This window comes from Protopterus annectens, chromosome 1.part0, assembly GCF_019279795.1.
Source record: "Protopterus annectens isolate FY-2018-M chromosome 1.part0, PAN1.0, whole genome shotgun sequence".
NCBI classification, from domain to species: Eukaryota; Metazoa; Chordata; order Ceratodontiformes; family Protopteridae; genus Protopterus; species Protopterus annectens.
In genome coordinates, this window is record NC_056725.1 from 1,331,939,990 (window position 1) to 1,331,966,725 (window position 26,736).

The 26,736-nt window shown below is 39.1% G+C and overlaps 1 protein-coding gene across 2 annotated transcripts in view; it reads right to left on the reverse strand.

The window, feature by feature from the left end:
- LOC122797960 (interleukin-3 receptor class 2 subunit beta-like) overlaps nt 1–26,736 on the reverse strand; it is an 836,628-nt gene that overhangs the window by 113,244 nt on the left and 696,648 nt on the right. For both annotated transcript variants that reach the window (XM_044066494.1, XM_044066503.1), the window contains one exon: nt 1,489–1,672. In XM_044066494.1, the coding sequence (XP_043922429.1) occupies nt 1,489–1,672 (184 nt within the window). The remainder of the gene's footprint in view (nt 1–1,488; nt 1,673–26,736) is intronic.

Consider the following 26,736-nt stretch of genomic DNA (forward strand, 5'->3'; position numbering starts at 1 on the left):
GTTGTTTGAGGGCAGTACAATGATATGCTTTTTGCAGTGGGTTAGTTGCAAATTTGGCTATCTTGTTATAGCAGGATTCAAGTTTATTTAGTCCAGTTTTACGGAGGTTTGTGAATATCTGAGAACAGTAGAGAAGTGAGGATAATAAGTGGGTTCTTTCAGTGGCCAGTCTAGCGTGGTCTGAGAGATAAGGTTTAGCTCTGTAGGGTGAGCTGATTTTAATATGGACTTTTTTAATAGTTTGAGCTATATGTGTATCAAATTTTAGTGCATTGTCTATGGTAACCTTGAGGAGTTTAGTATGTTCAACTGGCTCTATTTTAATCTCATTGGAAGAGAAAATAGAGAGGGATTGACACTTGGTTAGTGAGGAAGGATTTGAAAAGACCATAAGCTTAGTCTTATTAGGATTTAGTATCAGTTGATGGGCTGCTAAGTATTTTTCAATATTTCTAAAGGCAGTCTGGGTCCTCTTCTGAAGTGTCTCAACTTGGGGTCTGAGCAGATGAGTGAGACGTCATCTGCATATTGAATGATGTTAGCTGGACTAGCAGTTGTTGTAAGGTCATTGGTAAATATTGTAAAGAGTAATGGTCCTAGGATTGATCCTTGGGGGACCCTACAGAGATGGGAAGGTGGGAGGAGAGTTTATTGTCCCACAGGGTAGCTTGCTGTCTGTTTGAGAGGTAGCTATGGAACCAATATAGGGTCCCATGGCAAAGGTTGTAACTGGCAAGTTTGGTTAAGAGGATTTGATGTGATATGGTGTTGAAGGCCTTTGACATATCAAGAAATGTAGCAGAGACAAGTTGGTTGTTATTTTTTTTAGGTGGTTTATAGAATTATTAAAGCTAATGAGCGCTGTACTAGTACTGTGTTTTGGTCTGAAACCATGTTGTGTAACAAAAAGAAGATTGTTATTTTGGAAGTGGTCAATTATTTGCTGATGTATACACTTTTCTAGGATTTTTGCTAGGGGTGAAAGTATGGCTATGGGTCTGTAATTATATATGTCTTTGGAGGGGCCTCCTTTATGCAGTGGAATGATATGGGATATGTTCCATATGGTAGGTACATATTGTTCAGTAACAGAGCAGTTAATTAGGATTAATATGGGATATAATGTGCTGAGCAAACCTACTAGCAGCAGCATAGGGCAGTGTGTTATGTGCTCATAATCCTGCGATTCATCTATATAGCTACAGCTATATGAGGAGCGAGAGAGTTAAAATGTAGCTACAGATACATTTTAACTTTTCTTGCTTTTGTAGGCCTTGTCTATTAAAAACAGTCAGGATTAAATTAGTTAATTCAGCAGAGGATCAAGTCACTTGACTGCTATTTACTAAGGTATGACAACATTTTTTTGATAATTAGCTTTGTTTTTTTGTGAATTGGGTATCATTGTAGACTTTATTCATATTCCTAGCCTACTGCTACGACTACATTTAATATTTTACTCAAAAGGCAAGAAAAATCATTTTGTACCTTCTGGCATCGTCCATTGGACTTCTGAGCTCCACTCACTCCATGTTCCACCATAACCATTTGGTGTTTTTTGTGGTTTTATCATATTTCTTATTTTGGCCGCATATTTTGTTGCAGGTTCCAATACCTTTTCACCAAATATGTAGTCCAGAGTATTGTAGTCAAGTTTTTTTACCTGTGCTGTCTGAATAGAAACAGAACAAGAGCAGAAAGAAGAATATTAATTTCTTTACATTTTTTAATGCACAGCGTTTGCATTTTAATATCCATTGCACAAATATACTGATCAGGGCTGAGAGGAAAAGTCATGAAATATGCTGAAATACCACATACAATAGAAAATCTTCTAGGTGCATTACAGTGATTTTAGTGGTGCTTAGGAATGGACTTGTGAGTTATTAATTTACTTAATTGTCTTCTGTTGATTGTGTTAGTCCCACTAGGCTAGTAGCCTTTTATCAGAGGAGACCTGCGATAGTATTTATATTACTAGGGGAAATTTGGCCAGGGCATCAGGGAGCTTCCCCTTCTCTTTTCTGTTGCACCAATGACACTGTAATTATCACTAATCTATCTGAAACACCTACCGGAGAACTAGCCTATTGTGGTCAATTTGGCACCCTGTCAGAAGTTAAGACATTCAACAGTTTGAGTCTGAAAACTGTGAGAAAATGTGTGATTTGTTAGAAATAGCTGTAAACTTTGAAAGTTACTGATAACCCCACCCTTGCATCCCCCAATGTGATGATAAGCACCCCCACACTCCTGCTACTTATATATACTAAGTACATGATGGTACCTTGGAGAAAAAGAAATTCTTTGATATACATGCATTTTGGTCTTTGCAGGTACTGTATTTCCATTTGACAAACTTAAATTTCCACAGTTCCAAGGTATTTCACTTACAGTTCTTAAACTTACAATGGGAAACTTTATTTCTCAACATATTGCTGTCAAACAGCCTTTTTCTAACATCCCTACCACTGCAGAGTTGGCTGGTAGAAGGGGATGATAAGACTTATTGAATACTCTGCTATCTGATAAGGTGGGGGAGTGAGATCTATCTAGGTTGTGCTACTTCAAGATAGACTCCAAGGAATTGTACTAGCAAACTCTGGAAGTACATGTGGACTCTGGTTGGTGCATGTGAGAGCACATGAGCTTAGAGCTTATACAACTGTATTGATTGCATGGAAAAGTCCAGTGGTTAGGAGAGAAGATGGACTTCAAAAAAGCTTCCGGGCAATGACTACAAACTTGTCCAGTTGTAGAATGGCATTAGTATCTATGATCTCAGTCATGGTGACAACAGGACTAACAATACAGCCATTATGGTGGTAGGACAAGGTAGAAATCAGGGCTGCCCATTACCAAGCTAGTGCATGGGGTAAAAATAGTACTCTGTTTAAAAAAAAAATCCCTTATAGAAGAAAGTGGATGTAGATATATGCTCACTCTGATGGCAGTGAACCATTCACTGTTTATCTTCTGGAAGCGCTTTGAGCTCAAATAACAAATAATGAATAATCTCACCCATGGCAGAGCAAGACCTGTGGAGATGGAGAGAAAACCACAATAACAGCTGTGCAGTGCACAAGCACACGTGACCACCTTGATGCATTCTCATGAGTATAAAATCAAGAAGATGAGAAAAGCAACCATCATCCATAAATGGCCCAGTGCACACTCTGAATCTACTTTTCACCATATGAAGGAGTATAAAGGGGAGTATAATGTTTCTGGAAAAGGGGAAAACAATCAAAGGGAGGCAGGGAAGGAATAAAAATGATGGGGGAGGGAAAGGCAAGGTTTTATATATATATATATATATATATATATATATATATATATATATATAGCTGTAGATAGATAAGATATATATATATATATATATATATATATATATATATATATATATAGATAGTTAGATAGATATGTGCCCATTTCTTTTTTCAAAGAAGGAAAGGTTGGAATGGATGTAAAGGAAGGTGATGTTATGGTAAACACATAGCACAGACAGGACTAAAAGGAGAGGTCCTGATATACTAAGGGAAAGGGGAGGACAGTAGCGTTAGATCCATCAGACAAATAAAGGGAAAACAGTGGTAATGGGAAGAATTAGACAACAAATGCGGAGGGGAGGCAAATACACAAAAGGAAGTGAATATTGTAATGGGAAATAGGGTGGGCATGTCTGTCAAACCACCCTGTCCATGTCATCCCTCAGTGGGAGATCAGACACCAGCCTGTACTCCCTCACCACTTGGTCATAGCTGAGATGGTGCTGCTAGTGCTGGGAAGGAATGAGAGTTTACCAGCTGTAAGAAGAGTCTTTCTAGACAGACAATGCAGGCGTCCATGCTCTGGTCCACTAGCCTCTCTATATTAGCCAGCTGCCTGTAGGTGGCAAATGAATCCCCCTTGGCAGAGCCACTGTCAGGAACAACACCACTCTCAGCCAGTGAATCTCCACCAGGGGCAGGGGATGAAGGTATATCAGGCTCCCCCTGGAGAGGCACCAGGGAGACCACCCCTAGCTAGCAGTGCCACAGATCTACTGGCTGACAGGTCTTACTGTGGGATGGTGGGGCATGGCATAACCAGTGGCACTAATGTAAAATAAAAGGAGAGAAATAAGATAACAAACAGAGAAAAATAAATGAATAAGTAAGGACTGTGGCAAAGAGGGAGGGGAGAAACAGGGAAACATCACATGAAATGTAGTATGATGTGCATGTATCTTTTAATTATTCTATTCCCTAGTAGACCATCAACATATCTGTAAAACCCAGGTATCAAACACAGTTGTCTAACAGATGTCTACTGATATATTGCTATGTGTTATCTATGTGAGCAGGGGATATTGGAGGGTGCACTACCTATACTACCTATTACATACAGTCAGGTGTATCCCAGCTGGTACACCTACAAAGTGCTACAACATATCAGCATGTTACTATATGTCCAAATGGCATTATGTATATAGCAGTTAATATAACCCTGGCATATGTGCAAAGGCATACACTCAACTGTTTACAATTTACCTGACTTATTAATGTGCTAAGCTCTCTAAAACGAATATAGGTCATTAATAACAGAAACAATTCATATACTATATTTTACAGAAATGCAGACAATGCTAGGAGAAGATAAGCAGTTTAACAATAGTAAAGAAGGAGTATTATTGCAGTCTGTAAATGGAATGGTGTACTCACCTCTACTCCTGGAAAAGTGCTGCAGTCTCTCATGGAATAGGAGACTATTCTCTAGAATAGCCACCTACACAAGAAAAAAAACTATAAGAACTGCAGGGAATACTTAGAATGTATTCTGGCACCCTCACAATGACCTCTTCTTCCGACCAGCCAAGAAGATGTTGACAGCACTTCTGCAGGTCATTATAGTGCTGCCTGCACTGCTCACCAAGTGAGGCATGTCTGTGGCATCACTAACAGCCCTGGTAAGAGAGTGCCAGGCATGCACCTTATTGCAGGGACTCTGATATGAGTTCCCAAAGCAGGAGCTCTTGGTGGTCCATGTGCACTATGTGCAGGAAGATTTTAAATTCCCTACAGAACCATCAGGACATCCTGCCAGTCACACTGCCATTAGGAAACCATACAATAAAGACAATAACAGGTAGCAGCTTGCAGTCACGTCCCTTTCATGTTTCACCAATTATCACGCAACATAGGGCAACTCAGTAGAATGACCTTTAACAGGGACTGAGATGGTATGTGCCAATATTACTAAGGTTTAAGTATGCCAGAATGGTTTGAGAAATGAAAAAAATATACAATCATTGAATGCAGTTTAACATTCTGAGTGACATTTCACTTTAGCACCTCTACTCACAGCAGCTGTATAAATATCAAAGGGAAGTTCCCTGCTTGTGTTATGAACCTGTGCTTGCATACTCATTGTGCACAAATGGATACACAATACCCTAAAAACATCTTAGTGTAACTTTGGTTCTAGCCTTGATGCTTTGATTGAGTGATTCAGAAAGATTTATGAGGTAGATCCTCATTTGCATAATAATTGTGCTCAGGAGCTCAACTCTAAATGACATAAACCCTGACAGCTGCATAGATTCTTTTCAGGTATAGAAAGAAACATGGCGCACAATTAGTGAAACTTGCTACACTTGTGTGAAAGCAACTTCTGAAGGAGGAAAAATAGAATTGCCAACTGTGTGAGGTGGGTTCTATCTTCTAATAAGTAATTCTTTGCTTTGCTGCACTATCTCCCAGGTGTGTTCTTTGTACAAATTTTGTGGGAAAAATTGTGTTCTGAAAGTGCTACTACCATGTGTAATATACTGCTGCACTGCCAATGGGAGGAAAGCAAGTGCTAGAACTCAATGTGAAAGGTAACTACAGACACTCCTTTTAAGGAATCTATACGTCAGCATTTAAAGGTGCCATGCTAATAATTATAACTTTTGAAATTGATCATTTGTAGTGTTTAGAACAACAGCTTGTGCATGCATCAGTTATGTGATTTGATGTACTTGTAGGATTGCTGTTCAGCTTAGCCATGATTGCTGAACACACACATGGGACATGCATAACTAAGGTCAGTCGGCAAGTATTATTTGTAGCTTCTTGCTTTATGCGACTGGGGAAGGGGGATTTGGGGTTGGCTGGGGAGGGGGAAGCACTCTGCCATATATTCGGGTATGGTAGTCTTTCAGCCTATTGTATGTGCCAGTATTAGCATAACAATTACAAAGGTTGAACAGGGAACTGCACATGGTATAAAATGGAAGGCCAGTATACTCACTTGGTGTATCCTTTCTCCACACAGTTTCATGCCTGGTTAAGGAAAGACACACAAATGCAAGTTCTTCCATGTTGAGAATGAAATCCTGCTTCAGGTCTTCCATCTGTATGGCTGATGACTGTTCAGCCAGGAGAATTCTGACAGGACCTACCATGACTATGTGTGACAGGATGCAGACAGACATTAATGTTATTGGTAGCCCAGAATAACTTAAGAACAATTCAGATGCAAAACCACTGACATTGCCCACTACGACTGACATAGCAGGTCACCAGTTACAAAAGTTGTTACTTTACAATGGTTTTCACATAATTTCAGCTGACTCTACAAAGTTTAAAAAATATTTTTCAGTAAACAGGCCTTGATGACCACCGGTTAGTTATAACTTTTCTTTCTATGTTATGTTACAAGTCTAGGTACTATGGCTAATTCAAGCACAATTTATAATGTTTATAATAAGCACTATACACATATGTTAATACATATTTTTCTAACATTTCCCTCCTGTTAATACTTTTTATTCTATTTTCAAAAGCATAAACAATTTGCTTCTTCTCCTAACCTCTTCCTTTGTGGATCTGTAGCTAAGAGAGTCATTCAGTTTAAACTTATGAAAGTGTTTTATTCTTCAACAGTTCTTCAATTTCAGTACTTTGATACAAAGTCTCAGAAACTGATATATCTATAAAATCTTTGATTAATTTTTTCATGCAGGGAATGCCACAGCAAATACATGCTCCTAACAGTAGTATTCCCACACAAATGGCAATCAATATGTTCATTAGGATGGAACCCCACCCCCCCAAACAATTTCTGGAAAAAGTCTGTCAGTGGGTTCGGGCCTGGCCTGGTCATGTCTGACACTTGCTGAATCACCTCCAAGTGGTCGTTAATCTCGTGTTGGTTGTCAGGAATATAAGAACAGCACTCGTCTTTGATTAAAGCACGTACCACCTCTTGCTGCTAGGGTGAAGTCAAGAGCCATGCGGTTTTGAAGTACCACAGTTCTCATTGCATTCAGTTCATCAGTCATTAATTCAAGAGCAGAAAAAGTTGCATTGCTCATGACCTCGAGAAGTTTGGATAGTTTTCTCAGTTCCCAAATTGATTTAACTGCACCATATGCAAGGGGCTATTGCCAGCCCAGGATATAATAGTGTCACTCAAGTCCATGTGTGTTAGTTTATTCTTGTCTTTCACCGAGTTATGGTTTCTCCAGCCTGCTTCGATCTGTCCCATTGGATTCTCAGGTTTCTTGATTGGATTTCCAGGTTTATTTGCAACATCTCTGACGTTTCGAATTCTCCCATGAGGTAAAGCTGTAGTGTGTCGTATGGCCGGGACCAGGTAACCCAAAAAACAACTGCCGGACCAATTCTCAGGCAACCATTTGTATGCCTTTTTCCCACACACAAAATAACAGTTTTCTACTTTAGTATTGATATACACTTTCCCTGCATGAAACATTGACATGCAAAAAAACTGGGTGTACTGTCCAGTTGTGATGAATAATAAGCAATGGGTCATTGCTTGTCCCCATGCTGTTGAGTCAACACTGATGTCATATAACCTCGCTTGCAATCTACAGTTTGGAAAAGACGTTTATGATAGTTTGGCAATCCTAAAACTAATGATGGTGCTATCATTTGCTTCAGTTTACAGAAAGCTAATTCTGCTTCTGGTGTTCATTGTATTAAATCTTGTGCTGCCATAGGCTTCTTAAAAATCAGGTTGGCTAATAGTGCAGATTCCAAAGCATAGTTTGGGATCCAGCTCCGACAAAAATTAGTTGTACCCAGGAAGGACATCATTTCCTTCTTGGTTGTAGGTTTTGGTGCTTGTAAGATCACTATTTTTCTGTCCTCATCTAATGTTCTGCCATCTTTGAATATTACATATCCAAGGTATTTAACTTGTTTTCTCCAAAGCTGCAATTTATTTTTGCTTACTTTGTGTCCTTCAGCGGCCAAAAATTTCAATAATGCTACAGTATCTTCCTTACAATCTTGCTGGGTGGGGGCGGCCAGCAGGATGTCATCAACATAAAGTAAAATTTGACTACCTCTCGGCGGGGTAAATCCCACTAAATTACTTGCCATCTCTTGTGAGAATATTGTTGGGCTTTCACAATATCCCTGTGGTAATTGCATATATGTATACCGCTTTCCTTGAAATGTAAATGCAAACCAATACTGGCTGTCAGGGTGCATCGGTATTGAAAAGAATGAATTGCTGATATCTATCACAGAAAAATACTTCTGTTGAGGTTTTAAATCATTTAACAAGGTGTGTGGATCTGGCACCGTAGGTGCTCTTGAAATTACTGCATCATTTACAGCTTGTAAATCTTGGACCATATGCCATTCTCCATTTGCTTTTTTAACTGGGAATAAGGGTGTGTTACATGGCGAATCAGGAGATTCCACCAGTATTCCCTCTTTAAGTAAAGCTGCTATGATAGGTTTAATACCTGCCTATGCATCTTTTCTTAAGGGGTACTGTCTTTTTTGTGGTCTAAATGCTGACTTTGGCATGATAGTAACTGGTCCTGCTGTGCGAATAAGTCCTACGTCTGATTTTTCTGTTGACCAGAGAGTTTCTGGTATGTCTAATAAAGCTTTTTCTTCCTCTTCTAATGAGAAGGTTTCTCAGCTGTCTTCACTGGACTGCAAGTGTACAGCTGGATGTGTTTGTGTTATCCAGTTCAGTTTCTGTCTTTGAACTCCCTGTTCTGATAGTTCTGATTATGTCTGCTTTCCCCATTTGGTAACTTTTTCTCCCAGATTTACCCATTTTAAATCTTTCTCTTTTGTTAAACTAACATGTGGTAAATGATTTGATTTATAAAGTGCAAAGAATTCCTGGGGTATGAACAGCTAACCACACTGTTCCTGGTATGTCTAATAAAGCTTTTTCTTCCTCTTCTAATGAGAAGGTTTCTCAGCTGTCTTCACTGGACTGCAAGTGTACAGCTGGATGTGTTTGTGTTATCCAGTTCAGTTTCTGTCTTTGAACTCCCTGTTCTGATAGTTCTGATTCTGTCTGCTTTCCCCATTTGGTAACTTTTTCTCCCAGATTTACCCATTTTAAATCTTTCTCTTTTGTTAAACTAACATGTGGTAAATGATTTGATTTATAAAGTGCAAATAATTCCTGGGGTATGAACAGCTAACCACACTGTTCCATTTCATATCCCAGTACAGATTACACAGTGCCAATCTGTTTGCACGATTTTTAAACAATTCTTGTTCATATTCTTTGTCAGGTCCTGGTGTATTACAATAATACAGAGTACAGTGCAACAGGTGTTGTATATCAATGCAATGGGAGGGGAACTTACTGATAGCTACATTCATTAACTCTTCAGTAATTGCTCCAGGGCCGGTCGTAACCAAGTCCTGGCTGTACCAATAAAATGTCTCACCTTCCGTTTGCACTGCAAAAGTATTAGTTTGTCGCTGTGCTTCCATACCCTGCATAGTTGGAACTACTGCTATGCCAAATAGTTGCATAAGATCTCTGCCCAAAAGGTTCACTGGGCATTTTGCAGAAACAACAACTTTGTTTTTCTGGGTCAATCCTGAAACAGGATCTGTTATTGTAATGTTATGGGAGAGAGGCTCCCGATACAGCTGTCCATTAGCTGCTTTTACTAGTATAAAATCATGTGATTCTAAATTTTCTAGTAGTTTGGAGGGGTGTACCAGGGTTCGTGATGTCCCTGAATCGCACAGAAATTTGACTTCCCTCCCCTCTACCAGGAGTGTAACTTCTGGTTTTGTGTCAGCCAAATAGAGCTCTTAGCTCAATAAGGCTAGGTCTAATATTTCATTTTCTTCACTATCAGTAGCTTCCTGCACTTCCATTTCTTCTATCACATTCTCTGCTCCTTCTATCACATTCTCATTTGTCCCTTTTCTATTATTCCTATTTAGTGATTCCTGACTTTCATATAGTCAGTCCTCACCCCATCATTTTTATCCTCCATTGCTGCCTTCTTATTTTTCCTGCAATCCTTTGCCAGGTGTCCCTTTTTACCGCATTTAAAGCATTCACCTCTCTTCTTTCTCCCTTCAAAGTCTTCTGATCGCTGATCAGATTGTTTGTTTCCCTGGGCATTCTTTTTGCCCTTTTTTCCGAACTGTACTAAATAAACTTCTCCATCCTCTACAGCAAATACTTGGGCTTTCTTTCTCTTTTTGTTATTAAAATGCCTTTCAGCATGTCTAGCATATTCAAGCAGTGATTGTAGTCTGCTTGTATGATGGTCTACCATATGTTTTGTAATGAAACTGCTTATGGGTACAATACTGCCTTTTAAAAATGCATTCTTTAATTGCTGCTCATATGGGGAATCTTGTGTCTGGTCTTCAGGAACTTGCATTCCACAATGGTTATTAAAACATTCTAGCAATCTAGAAAAATATCTATCAACAGTTTCACTTTCTTGTTGGATGCATTGATTAATGCAAGTCTAGTCTGCCCTAGGCTTCCATTTTTCAGAGATTCGGTCTGTTAGACCTTTCACTCTGTTGTCTAGTTCTGCGCTGCTATGTGGAAGGGGCTTAAGTGCAGCATCACGGGGATTCCAGTTGCCACTGATCATGTGCCAATCTGGACCAACTATTTGCCTGACTACTTTTTCTACTTCCTCTCCGTTTAAGTGATAACTTAACCTCATGCCTTGTAAGTCTTCTAAGAACTTTCTAAAATTAACTTTTGGATGGGGAATTCCCTCTGTGGCTTTCTGGATATCTTCTGGTGTCCACGGTCTGTATACTAGGAGAGTTGGGACCTGCTCTTCTTGTCCTGCCTGAGGATTTGGTACTTCTATGAGTGGGCATATCTCTTCTTCACTCATAGCTCATGAATTTCCATTTATTTGATATAATTCAATATCCTCTCTCAAATTACGTGTTCGAGACCTAGTCTCGATAGGATCTCTAACAAACGGTTTTGGTTTTGTAGGAATAGCTGGGTATTGTGGAGGTGGGCCAGCTTGTTCATTTACTTCATATTCCAGTAAGGGAACTGGTAAGGGAACCAGAACCGGAGGGGGTGGAGGGGCCGATGCTATAACTAAGTTATTATCCTCTTTATCTAAAAACAATGAATTTTTATTCTTTTGTTCCCTTTGGTTTACTTCCTCAATCCACCTGTGTGCCTGAGGAACTCCCAATTTGTGCTGTTTTTTAACCCGATCTTTGGAATTGGTTTTTAGCTGTCTAATAAGTTTGATAAGCGAGGATTTCTCTAGTTTCCCATCAAATTCATATTTGTTAACCCATTTTGTATAGTATCTAACATTATCAGCACGTTGTGATTGCATATATTTTGCGTCTTCGGTTAACGGTGGGTTTCGGGGTCTTTTTGTGCACGTATTACCCATTTTGTTCTAACTTTTAAATGTTACGTAACCCTTCTTATTTTTTAACGTGGTACCACGAGTGTTTATAGTCTCTTCAGACTACCTGCCTACTTATTCTGCTTCCCTGATCTACGACAAGATAGCAATCTTTCTGTCCCTGAATTTTAACAAATTCTTAACAGAACAAATACTATCAAGTCCCTGATCTAAAACAGAAAAAAGTAGATTCACCCTACCTGAGCCTCAGCGATTGGTCACTCATGGTTCAAACGAAACCCGCCTTCAGTCGTAGATCAGAAAAGTGGCTGGACTCTTTTGCACGACAATTCAGTCGGAGGTCTTTCGGACAAGAAGAACCGATGTGGTATCTTCCCTGCACAGTTTCATGCCACCTGGCCCATCTGATCCAAGGCTAAACGTAGGCTTCCGGCTCTCGAAAGGACCAAAAAATGTTAAAGGAAAATACTTCAAAGACCAATCAGCATAAGGTTCAGTTTAGGTTTCTTTATTCTTGCGCAAGGAGACAAAAAAATGCAGATACAGAGTTTGTCTAACTAAAATCAGGAAGTGTCACAATTAATATACCTTTCTTTCAAGACATTGCCCACTACGACTGACGTAGCAGGTCACCAGTTCACAAAGTTGTTACTTTACAATGGTTTTCACATAATTTCAGCTGACTCTACAAAGTTTAAAAAATATTTTTCAGTAAACAGGCCTTGATGACCACCGGTTAGTTATAACTTTTCTTTCTATGTTATGTTACAAGTCTAGGTACTATGGCTAATTCAAGCACAATGCAAGTACAGATCTCTGAAGCAGTCTATTGTTTCTAGTATCTAACTTTCTTGCAGCTGTGCACTTTTTCATCAACACAAACAGAGCTTATTGTCCATAATGAATGGGTCTACAGAAAACAGTATTATTCTTTATTCAATTTCCTGATCTAGCAGATAATCACCTGCTTCTCAGTACATTTCCAAAGGTATAAACATGTATTTTGCTGTGCTAGCAAACTAGGTCAGAGTGCATCTTGCAGTGTCAGAAAGCACAATTTCAGAAAAGCATATTTGCAGTTTCAAACAGAACTAATGCTTGCATATAGAATAAAAATGTATTAATCTTACTTGCTTATAATAAGCACTATACACATATGTTAATACATATTTTTCTAACACTCATGCTTCTATGGGTGTCATGGATTTTTTCATAAGACTCAGCCACGGTGCTGCAACATCTGTGAGTCCTAGCATACCTCACACAAAATCCTTGTATGTCCCCATTTCCAGACATACACACACTCAGTGACAGTTACCCCCAACAGCATTAACCAATGGCTCTTCCACTTGTATCAGACCCACACTACACAAAGTTATTCTCACTTACAACAAACACACATAGCTCCCTGTGGAAGACACTGCATGCTGTTGTTCCCATCCCTTAACTGTGCAGGTGATGACAACTGGGCCCTGCACTTTGTATATTATTTGTGTTGCCTTTGTCAGTTGCACAGTATAGCCAGTCTATGCAGGGGTAAGTACAGTCTTGTTGTATGTTTGCATGCATCACTTATAATGTAGTGCATATGCTTTACTATGGGCCAAACCCATGTGTCAGTCTCTGCCTCTTGGCCAGTACCACGATGTACTTCACCTACCTTCATCTTTCATGGTCATCTCCAGTTACTTGGTCTTCCACCGACTCTCATCTAGCTCACCCTCCACTACCCGGTTAAGTAGCAGAAATTCCTTCTGCAATTGCCCTCCATGCAGCAACTGTTTTCTATCATTGTACATACTGAGAATATCTTTCCACATGTACATGATCATACTGCAGGTCATCACCAAATACATCCAGGCAGTGAAAGTGTGCATTCAGCAGCTCAAACGCATGCTCACTGATGTCTCAGGTTTGTGACAGGGTGTAGTTGTATTCATTGTCTGCCACAGTATGTGGAGTTTAATTAGGTGTCATCAAACCTGGCTGCAGGGTATATCTGACATTGCCAACAAGATTCCCCTGAGGAAACTCACCCGTTACAAGCCATTGATTCAGGTCATATTTGCGTCATTGTGTGGGGGTCATGGCAGCTGCTTGGGTGGTCTGCAGACATGCTGTAGAAAATGCCCTGCTCATGGAGTGACACTTTATGGTTCACAATCCTTCACAGTTCACCAGGTGAGGCTTTTATTTAAATGTGGCTGCAGTCTATGACCTCCCCCACCCCCATGTATCTCAGGGAAATAAGGTATATTGTAAAAGTTCTGCAAGGTGTTTGGACTCTTCTCTGTGCTGTGAGGAAACCACATAAGTATTTTATTTTATTTTATTTTATTTATTTATTTATTTAAACATTTGTTTACCAGGAAAGTCTAAGACTGGACACAGGTCTTTTTTCAGCGGAGGTCTGGGGAAAAGGTCCATGAGTAACAGTAAATTTGAATGCACGAATTACAAAAATCAGTAAAGTATAAAGTAAACAAAATGTAGTATACATAAGAAAATACAAATTTGTTACATCATGACAACAAAACCTAGAATTTTAACACAGCTAGTACTATTTGTAAAGTATGACTTATGTCAAGATATAAGGTTAAAACAGGCCACTAGGAATAAAAAAATTAAACACAGGGGAAGAAGTTGGATATGATTGGGGTATACTGTGATATATCAGAGCATTCATGAGGGGTTAGTACAGAAATATAGCCACTTATTTTTTAGATAAGCTTGAAGTGATGGCTTAAAGTGGTTAATGGATGAGACTGAGAGAATGGAGTCAGGAAGGGAGTTCCATATATGAGATATATAACTGGAAAATAAAGATTCTCCTGTAGTGTTTTGGCCTTGGAGATGGTGAGTAAGTGCTTATTTGAGCGAAGTGGTTTGCTGGAAGTGTAAGGAAGGATGTGATTTTGTAGTGCAGGGATTCTGGTTGGTTGTGTTAGGATTTTGTGAGTTAGAGAGAGTTGGTTGTAAAGAATAATGCTGGGAAGTTCAAGCCAGTCTAGTATCCTTAAAGCTGTACATTGATGTGTTCTATATGGGCAGTCAGATGCAAACTCACCAATTTTATTATAACATGCTTCTAGCTTAGATAAGTCAGTTTTCCTAAGATCAGTTAAAATTGGTGAGGCATATAGCAAAGTGGAGAGCAGATGGGTTTGTGCTAATGTAATTTTGGCCATTTTGGTTAGGAACCTTTTGTGCCTATATAGACTTCCAAGTTTTTTATGAACTTTTTTACTGTTAGGGAGACATGCAAGTCAAATATTAGGTTACTGTCTATTTCCACTCCAAGAAGCTTTGCATGGGTTGTCAGGGAGATGATAGTATTGTCTTTGGCTATTATGTTAAATGGTTGGCATGAGAGAGATGTCTTGTTAGGTTGGAAGAGTAAAACTTTACTTTGTTATGCTCCCCCATATCTTATAACATTTCATTTAGGAACCTGTGGAATATCCTTGAGTCAGATGTGTGGTATACCCCTAGTGTGTGCCTGTTGCTAGCTGAAAAGTTTCTGGAGCTATTATTCCTAAAGTCAGTCATAGTTAAGTATCTGCTGGAATAGGTATTCTATGAGTTTCACAGTCATGCAGATGTGGACAATGCATATCAACTGGCTCCCGCATGATGACTCCATCCACACAGTACCTATCTATAATATCAGTGTTGTAAAGGACATGAAGTGTTAAGCGAACTCACATGACACTATGTCACAGAGGGCAACAACTTGCAGCATGACTAGTGTCAATAATAGTCTATTTCAAATATACATTTGGTAAAGCCACAGCTACCCCTAACAAACTGCTGCTACACCAAGATTTTTTGGGGAGGTCTACGCTGATTGCCTCAAAACATTGTTTCTTTACTCAGTATCATACAAACTTCTGAGAGGTGATCTTTGCCTGGTATACAAGGCTTCCATGAACCCTGTTTTGATGAACTTTTTGCACATCTGCAAAACGAACAACATTAGAACGGCTAAATTAAATTTTGCTTGTGACAAAAATAGGACCTGTTGGAGAGACAAATATGTTTCTTAGAGAATTCCCATTCTCTGGAACAGGCTCCCCATCCATGTGAAGCAGAGATTCTCCTGATCCCTATTTAAGTGCAAATTGGACCAATGGGAAATTCAATACTGGTCTGGTTCTTATGTCTCTGATGGACAGAGGCAGTCACAGGTAAATCATTCCATATATAAATGAGATTTGTGGGTAACATCTGGATTGCATGGCTAGGCTTATAAGGGTTCTAGTGGTCTTTAGCTTAGTATACACCAATAGAACCTAAGAACCTAAGGTAAATATAGATGACAATGATAAGAGTAGGAGTACACTATGTGTGCAGTTTAAACAGTGTGACAGTTCATTTAAAGAGACATCTGGAAGACACAATTAAATACCAGTGACAATGACAGTTAAAGAGAATAACATTTAGGCTTATAGAAAGAAGAGTTACAAGAAGTCTAAGAAGGAATAAAAAACAATATTTACAAATGTGCAACATGCATCAATTTACTGCACTAATGTAGTTTAGAAATAACATACTGGTTAGCTGTGCATATATGTTCCAGTTGTTATAGGCCTGATTTAGCCATCGTCAAAACACTGGCATTATTATTCATTACTAAGAAATTGAAACAGCTCCTTTTTGAACATACTAGAGAATTGTTCTTTTCGGATATCTTGAGTTACTGAGTTACATTCTGCAGGTGCAAGTTTTACACATTGCCTTGCTGAAATGGGGTCCTGACAAACAAATGGCATTGTTTTAGTGGTGCATAGGAAATAGTTTGTCTGTGTTGCAGTATATGCGCTAGAGATGGACAGTATGAACAGTGAATTAATCTGAATGACAATAAGGTTGAGTAGGAAAGTGGTCCTAGCAGTTACTGATATCAATCTGGATTTCTCTACCGAGACACATAAATGTTCTATTGACCTACCCTGGATTATAAATCTCCAGATCTTATTAGCAGTTACTTGCAGACCGTGGGTGTTCTGTGTACAATTTACAGAAAATAATGGTAAATTATATTCTCTTCTTGGCATTATCATTTATAATGTTAGTGCCTGCAAGGATTCTCTTGTTAGTTCTATGATGTTTTGTGCTTGTGAAGCAAAGGTCTGTTGCTGATCAAAACTTATACCTAGGTACCTTTTCGTTCAGTGAATTGAGGGTCAGTTTTTGGTGTATACCAATAGCATAGTAGTCGATTTTCTACAATTTAATTCCCTAGTTAAAGTCTTGTTGTAGCTTCTCTTATAATTTGCTGACTGACTTATCTGAGTGTAATATGATGATGTCATCTTTGTATAGTACAAGTAAGGGTATATATCAAAAGGTTGTTTTTTAATGACAATGGAGAACAGTATTGGGAACATGACTGAACCTTGAGGTACCACTACTGAAAAGGTTCTATTGTTAGCTACATTAGGATCATGTGTGATGGTGAAAGTCCTGTTACCCAAGTATGAAGTGAACCAATATAGTGCACTGCCACCTCTGCCAAAGGTGGCTAGTGTTTTATTTATTTATTATTTATTTATTTATTTAACATTCGTTTGCTGGGAAAATCCAACTGCGACAGAGCCCATTTTCAGTGAAGGCCTCGGGAGAAATGTTCCAGATGCATGTCTTTGGAGTATGGGAGGAAACCGGAGCACCTGGAGTAAACCCACATAAATGCAGGGAGGACATGTAGACTCCATACATAAGGCACCCCAGCCTAGAAACAAACTGGAGAACCTCTTGTTGTGAGGTGACAATGCTAAAAGATCATATTTGGTGATTTGTTCCATTAGTTGCATATACAAAAGGTTTTCTTTTACCTTAGCTGGAGAACAAACAACTGAGACTGGCTTATAGTCAGAGGTACATTTTGGGTTTCATCTTTGGGAATTGGGATTATGGGAGTTGGGAATGATTCCTGTTGTAAGTGTAAGATTAATAATGTGTTGCAGTGGATTGCAGATTTATGTTGCATCTGTAATTCACTTCTTGTTCATTAATGTATTTGTTAGCTCATTTTATTCTAAGCAAACATATAAATGTACACAGTCATACAAGGGATTTACAGCTAATGGTGACATCTGCTGGTGTTTTGTATATGTGTGTGTGTGGGTTTGTTAGTGTATCCTGCATCCCAGAGTAATTATGGTATAAAGGAATAAACCAATTTAAGTAAACAGGGATTTATAATATGAGCATATTCTGTGGGGTACGATTCATGGTTTTCTTCATTTGTTTATCATTAACAGTGTGTTTACTGGCTGTGAATAACCTGCATAACATATAGTTGACAAATTTCATGTTAAAATATTCACTATGAGTACACATTTAAATTAGTTTCCTTTTGTAGGCCCAAGGGTGTTTGGGCTACAACAGTTGGTCTGAAACTTAGTGCAGATGATACTTGGTGCAGATGAGCTAAGGCTATGAGCTGTTAACGATCTGCTTGCTCTAGTGTGGGGTTTGAACTCCTTAGCCTTTGTTTGTCTAGTGTGTGATCAAGTGACTTCACCAGATAGTACTCTTGGGCTGTCACTGTTCGTTCGGCTGTCCCACACTGTTAGCAAATTCATTACTTATTTGCCTTTGGAGTTCCTGCACCCTTCAGAGGGCCCCTAATTTGTTCCTCACTATATAGTATATGACTCTGAATCCTTGCACATGCTGTAGTTTAATAGATTATAGATACATATTTGAATAAATGTCAGTTGCAAAGAAAAGAACTTTACTGTTTTTCATGTTGTCTGTTTTCAATAGGAAAGCATTCTGTTTTGTTCATAAAATATCTGTTGGTGTTTTTACTGTAAAAATGTTGATAAAAGTTTTAATTTAATCTCTGCGATCATTGTACAAATAAAGAAGAAACTAGTGTGCACACTGACACATTTCAACACTGTTTTATGGTAACTGGGGACAGACATTCGTATGGCTTGGGGGTGGGGGGGGTTGCCTGGTCCATTACTTTTCCTAGGCTCTCATTTGACTATGATATGGATCTGCATTTATTGTTCAGAAAATGCACATGAGTACATAGCTTTATACTTATGCCCCATCTTTTTAATTTTCTATCTTTTAAAAAAGCTAAAGATGAAATTCAGCATTGTCTGGTTAAGTGACTTGCTTAAAGTCACACAGTAGGCAAATAGGGTTAGAAAGAATCAAACCATGTACCCTTAACTACAGAAAGCGGCTCACCAATAGGTTAGAGTTTTCATCCTCTGCATTAACTGCTAGACCTTTACTCATGTCTATTTAATGATACATCACTAAGGGTTAAAATCACTAAAGTTTAGAGTCAATTGTTAATGTAAGTTATTAAACTTTCATCATTTTTGTTGTTTGAATGTCCATATAATTCATGTTGATGCAAAATATGTTGATCGGTTAACTTTTTAAGTGAATTACAGTAGTATGCCTCTTATCTGTCTCTGATTTTGCAGAACATCACTGATTGTGCTTCATATTTATGGCCTGTCCCTCATTAACCTCTTTTTTCTGATATAAAGGATTACTGTCAGTCAATAATTCCAGGCATTACAGCTTCACAGTTTTTATTTTTCAGAGAATGCATATCCATGTATCACTTATTGTTTTGTTAACATTTTAAGTGATATGGATTTGTCTGGTATTTATGTTAACAAGCTGCTACTTGTAGTCAAAGATACATGGTTTAAATCCTTGCACATTAATTTACCTACTTTGTGACTTTGAGCAAGTCACTTAACCAGACAGTGTTCTCAGGTCACCCCTGAAAAGGGGTGCTTTGCCTTTGGAGTTTTACCTAAATATTGTTTAGAATTTGCCCCTTTTTGTCATCATTATTTTTAGATTTGTTCAGAATTCTCATGCAAAGAAATTGAAAGTATTTTGGTCTGTCCCTTGTGAAATTTATAGCTTCCTGCAAATTGTTGTGGATTGCAGTCACTAAATAATGACAGAGGTGAGTTTCAGATTTTGTGTCCCGCAGAAAATGCTTGATAATACAAACTCTTGTTATTCTATCAGCTTTCTAAGTATATGAGAAAAATATTTAAAAGCTGTTCTTGATTTTGTGTCCTTGTTTCTGATTCTTGAGCTAATAAGTTGTGAGAGCAGACAGGAGATGCTTTGTATGGTTTTGACATCAGTGAACTGAGATACATTACTGGGGCATTATTTATGAATTTATTCATTCACTTGATTTCAAGCAAATAACCAAGGAATTCAGTCATGCAAATGGCTGTAACTGACGGCAGTGTGATGGTATGTGTGTTTGTGCAAATGCATGTGAGCCAAAGATCAAAGTATTAGCAATGTAGTAGGTAAAATGAAATAATAATAGATGATGTGGGAAGAAAGGCTAAAATTAAGGTATCACTAAGAATGTGAAAGTAACTGGTTCATTTTTGTGTGTGGGGAAGCTGGACATTTGCAACTTGCTCTCGAGCCTCTAATGTTTGAAAAACTAGGAGTCTGGTAAAACACAAAATATTACAACTGCTCTATAACTTTTTGTTACAATGCAACCAAGTTACTGTTCTGGCAAGCAGAAAGAGCCTGCTCTTAGCTATATAGCTTGATGATGACTGGAGTTGATTTGAGGTTTTTTTTGGAAGCGGGTTGCTTGGCTTGCACACCTTTGCAATTTGAGTTGTTTCTCTCAAGAGTCTATAATGGTTGAAGAACTGTGTATGTGGTAAAGCAAGTAAAAATTTATATTTTAATCATGCTGTCAGTTCACTACCTAGTTCTTAGTAAATGTGCCACAGTTTGCCCATTTATTCCACCTAATAAGAGGCAGTATGGTGTTCCATATTTTGAAGATGAAAAGTTGAATGGCTGCAGTTTCTTTGATTCTTTTGGATGATGGTATTGTGGATGTCATGGCAATGTCAATCCACACCTCCATGGCTGAAAAATGAAGAAGCCTCAGCTTAAGAATTTCAGAATATGTCATTTAATGATCTCAGTCTCAGTGATTAAACATGCAAATTCTTAAAGTCTTCTGTTGAGACTTTTTCACAGGCAGTTATAATAGCATCCAGAAACTCATAACTGCGTTATTTAAAATCCCATATGTCCAAAAAAGTATTCAAATGCTGGAATGGGTTATTGTTACCAGAAATTCTCATTGGAGTACTACCCACACCCCTCAGCTGTCCCTACTTTTGCAGAATGTCTTCAAGTCTGGCTCAGATGTTTGTCTTGTCTCTCATAACATTTTTGATTTTCTAGTAAATCGCTCAAGATTATAGTCAGTTAGTAAAGCCAGTCACAGTTATTTACTTCTTACTGTTCAAACATCCATTTTGATCCCAAAGTTGCTCTATTAACTTTTTTAAGTGAATACAAGTAATATTTACAAATTGTTCTTGGTTTAAACTCTCTCGTATTTATTTTAGCTTGGTCCAGAAGTCTTGACCATGTAAGTTGAAAGGCATAGTATTACCCCAACACATTCAGATCTAAATTATTTCTATTGTTTTTATTTCAGCAAACCAGAAAATAGACTACTAGGTTGTTAATGTTGCTGCATTTTCTTGTCACAGTTTTTGTCTTTCTTGGTGCTGTTTTCTTGGAGGAAGATAGAAAACTATCAAGTTTATTTATGGTTGCCACTGGATCTCATTTACTTTATCATATTTTTGTACTCTGACTATTTTAATGCAACAGAGTCATTAGCTGATTGAACCTGTTGCTGTAAAATGATCTTAGATATTTTCCCAGAATCCACTTCATGCCCCAGTTATACAAGTTAAGCTAGACATGTGAATACAATGGCAGTAGTGTGTCACAGGCATCTTGCACAGCTTCTGGATCCTATTTTCATTTTGCCTTTTTTTGCTTGAATTACTCTGAATATAGTATTCTAGAGCAGTTCTTATCTCATTAACAGTAGTTGCAAATGCTCAACAAAACAAACTAGCTGAATTGCATGTTTTAAGGCTTCCAATTTTTTTAGTCCAAATGTTAAAAGATCCCCCTTTTTCCAATTTCCTACATAAGGTTGAGGTGCTGTGTCAACTGTCAACATCTGTCCCAATTAAATATTGCTCTCCTATCTTCTTTGACAATCATGCCTGACTCTCATGGGTTCTCTCACAAAATCTGCTCATCTCTTTGCTGGACACCCTTGTTTCTTCTTACCTTCTTCCTGCCTGCCCCAAATCTTCTTCACCAGACTATCTTCTGCTTTCCTGCACATGTGCCTGAACTACCATAATCAGTTCTCTTTGGTCTTTTCTGCAAACGGAACTACTTGATTGTCTGCTCTTATGTCCTCATTTCTTTGTCAATCCCATAATGTGCATCCTGGCTCCTATCTCAGAGATTTCATCTCTATCACCTCTAGCTTCCACAACCACTCTGCCTTCACTGTACATGTTTCTGTAACATACAGCAGTAGTAGTTGCACCACTGTTTTGTACATCTTATTATTAAGATTCCTTGGCATTCTTGTGTCACACACTATCTCTGACCCTCTGTGACAGCTGGATGCAGCCCCTCTGATTCTAGCTTTGATTTCTCCTTCAGACTTCCCTTCTTCTCAACCACCCCTATTAGATATTTGAAGCTGCTAACCTGTTCCACTATTTTCCCTTCTATCTATTCAACTTTCAGCTTCTTCTGATTTCTACCATTTGCTGGCATTACAGCTGTCTTATCTTTACTCAGTTGCATCTCATGTGCCATCAGTTTTGCACTCCATTCCTGACTCATTCCTGAAGCTCTTTTTCAGATTTTGACTGCATACAGCAGCTTTGTTGATCTAACCCCTCCAACTAGTTTGCTAATGTAGTCCATCACCAGTACGAACAGCAGTGGGCTCAGACCCAAACCCTGGTGCATATCCACTCCCACTGGGAACCCCTCTGTGAGTCCAAACTGTTTGCACTTGCTTCATTTGCATCTTGTACATAGTCTGCACTAATTCTACCAATGTTTCTGGGAGTTCATACCATTGCAGGACTGCCTAAATCACCTTTCTAGAGAACTTGTACTATGCTTTCTGCAAGCTAGAAATACTCATTTGCACTCTTTCTTCATCTCTATTTTCTTCTCAACTGTTACACTACAAACATTGGGTTGATTGTGCTGCATCCTGATCTGAATATGTACTGCTCATCTAACATCTTATTTCTACTACTCTTATGTATCCATTTATGAATCAGCCTCTCCATTACTTTTATGTAGTGTGACAAGAATTTGATACAGCTATGCTGCTCTCAGTTGTGAATGTTTCCTCTCTTCTTGTACACTGACAGTTATCTGGGATAAGTCTTTCTCTCCATACTGTTATGAGTACCATGTGGAGCCATTTCATTTCTGCCGTGACCTCATCTGAGTCTGCTAGTTTTCTCGATTTAATTTTCCTTAGTGCTGCTCTTATTTCTTCTTGGGTGGGCTTCTCTTCCTCTCCTAGGTGGGCTCCTCTTCTTCTTTCATGGTAAGCTGTACAACTTCTGTGGTTTGTTTTTCATTCAGAAGCTGCTGGAAGCACTTCTTACATCTACCTTTAATGTCCTATACATGGGTGAGCAAATGGATGCTGAGGTCACTTATGAAGGGTATCTGATGACTATCTGTCTTTGCTTTGCAACCTGATAGATTTTCTTTGTGCCATCTATTGAATCACTTCCCAGATGCAGGTAGAGTGTCTCTGATGCCGTGTTTGCCATTGCAACTACTCATTTAGCCTCTTTGTTAGCCAAGTAGTATTCATTTGTAACCTGGTTTGTCTTTTCTAGCTCCACTTTTTCTTGTATTCCTTATTTCTTTTGATGACTCCTGGATTTCTGCAGTCCACCACCAGATTCCCTTATGTATCTTATTGCCATAACTAACTCAGCCACATATCTGTCCTGCAGTCCTCACACATGCTGTTTTGAGGTGCTGCCATTCTTCTTTTTCAACTCCATCTATTTTCTCTTCTTCAAGAGGTGCTAGAGCCCTGAATATTTCCCTGAATTCTACTGCTTCTCTCCGGTCAGCTTCCAGATCTTCAGCCCAGTCTCTGTTGACCTTCTCGGTCTACTGCTTGCAATTGATTATAGGAAACAGAGATTTATGCTGTGGGCAGACTGTTTCATTTGGGAGGACTTGCAACTGCAGATTCTATCCCACTGACCTTTCAGTACTAAGAGGAAGTCAACCTACGTTGAACTTTGGCCACTCTTCTATGTAACTTTGCACTGTCACTCTTGATGAAATATGTAATAGCCAACATCAAGCCATTTGCCTGACAGAAGACCAGAATGGACTCTCCATCTTTATTCATGTTGTCGCACCCATGTGGACCCAGGTGGTCCCCATATCCTGTTCTGTCTGGTCTAATATGGGCATTTAGATTTTGTATTATCAGGACTAACTTTTGACTGAGGTGTCAAATTATCGCCATTATCTAGGAGCAGTTAACTAACCACTCTTGTTTCAGCTTCAAACAGCTTTTAAATTACTTTGCTATTCACCAATGTCTGCAATGGTAAGGTGGGAGTTTTATCACAAATGTTGACAAAATATGCTGTAGTGTTTAAACATATTTTCCTTACAGTTTGGCACACAACAAAATAAGTCCTTCCTTTTCTCCTTGAATTTGGGTTAATATTTTTTCTCTCTTCTTACTGAGGCAGCAATGTCCTTATGCATGACATTTTCCCACCCCTCTGTTGTAAAGAGAGATGGACCTTTAATTTGCTACACTCCATCATACTAACACCTCCAAACCATCACCCTTGTGCTTGGCAAATGAGTAATTTTGCTCTGCTGTGAACATTGCCAGGATTTGTAAAATTATGGCATTGACTGTTTTTTCATAGATAAATTGCCTTTCATTTTTAATAGTGGATTATGGATGAGTTTTTAATATGTAGCCTCTAGTTCATATTTTATTGGTATGATGATTTTTTTCACATTTACTTGTCCAACCAGCTAGCTACTGTGCCATCACTGAGCCGTGGCAAGAAAAGGAACGTCTAGCCACCGCTAACTGTGAAGCATCACTGCACCACCCTGAAGAATTATTGATTTGTAAATTAAATCACTGAGCAGGCGGAGCAGTTGTGACATTCTGCTGTTGATCAGAAAAAAATTATTTTACTGACTGTGGAAAAAAAATCTCCATTACAGTCCATTCCATTGAAGATTGTGGTTCATGTTTCTACTCTCCATGGGAATAGATATAGGCATACATTGTGTTTTATAATCAGAGCTCTTGGTTTCTGCTGTTTTGTTAATGATGGTGTCCCCGGCTGTGTGCTCCATGAACTCAACGAGGAATTAAACCCACAGCTAGGACAGCTGTTTAATCATAGTCTTACCTCTGGATACGTACCCAGGGAGTGGTGCACTGCAACTGTGGTCCCACTTCACAAAGGCGGTGCCTCCACCGACCCTGGAAATTACCGGCCCATTAGCTTGACAAGCCTTATCTGCAAAGCCATGGAGAGGATCATAATGGACCTCATAAATAAAGACATAGGGAATTTGCAGACTTTGGATCCATCCCAGTTTGGCTTTGTCAAAGGCAGATCATGCCTTCTAAACTTGGTTGACTTTTTGAAACAGTCACCAAAGCCATTGATGAGGGAAAGGCAGTCCATACAGCCTACCTCGATCTGGCGAAGGCCTTTGATACAATACCCCACTCGGGTATCATTGAAAAACTCATCAGCTTAAATGTTAACCCATACATCACAAGATGGGTTGCAAACTGGCTGAGTGACAGAACCCACAGGGTCAGAGTTGCTGGCGCCATGTCAGACTCAAAGCCTGTCACAAGTGGTGTACCACAGGGCTCAGTCCTGGGCCCACTCTTGTTTGGCATCTACTTTTCCGAAGTACAAGCAAACACAGGAGGGTTATGGCTGACAAAGTTTGCAGATGACTGCAAACTGGCCATAGTAGAAAACACATCTGACACAGATATCCTTCAGAAGGGTCTCACAGAAACGGATAACTGGTGCCAGAGCCATGGCCTAAAGTTAAATGCCAAAAAATGCATAGTCATACCCTTCGGGAAAAACAAGGTTACCCCTAGCTACCAAATAGGTGGCAATCCACTGAGTACAGAAAAAGTTATCAGGGACCTGGGGACCCAGGTTGATAGTAGTCTGTCATTCGACACCCATGTAGCTAAAGTAGTTAGGAAGACCTTCTACATTGCCCACCTTATCATGAAGGGATTCTCATCTAGATCAAGGGAGGTCATAGTCTCCCTATACTCATCACTCATCAGACCAATGATTGAGTACAATGCCCCATTCGAATGTATCTGACCCGACACTTGCAGCAGCTGGAGAGGCCACAAAGTTCCTCACCAAAAGGATAAAGGGTCTCAAACATCTGTCCTATGCTGCCCGACTGAAAGAACTCCAGCTCTATTCAGTCGCACCGCTGCTCAGAGGTGACCTTTGCCTAACATACAAGGCCATGTCAAACCCAGATTTGATGAATATGCTTCACCTCAAAAATCTAGATCCGTCAGAGCCACAAGGGCGGAGACTTAAACCTCGACACGGCTATTAATAGGACGTGCTGGAGGGATAGATTCATCACCCAAAGACTCCCTATGCTGTGGAATAAAATCCCGGTATATGTGAGGCAGAGCACCTCGCTGGCCTTGTTCAAGAGAAATCTTGACCAATGGATGGGAGATCGCAGATATACCCCAGGGATTACCTCAGTGTCACTGCTCAACAGAGGCACAGCAAAATAATGGGTATAGTTCCCCATACTAAAGGGGTGGCGTAAGCCACAAAACTATGGGCTAGGCTTGTAAATGCCCTCGGGCAGATAGCCTAGTATGAACCTATGAACCTATGAACCTATGTAACCTTCAGCCCTGTGTAGACCCAATCATACCTAAATAGCTTTAAGCATTTCCTGGGGTTACTCCAATATGCAGATTCTGTTTTATTGCATGTGAAAAAAATCATCCACAATCCATTCCAGTATAGAAAACCATTCCTTTTTCTCTTATCATTTATTTGCCTGATCTACAGAGACTTCTTTCATATCATTCTGTCTAGTTATCCCAGCACAGGACTGTTAGTTTTCAGCAGCTAGTGCTGTATCCTTTGTTCTTGATCTTAAACAGTTTGTCA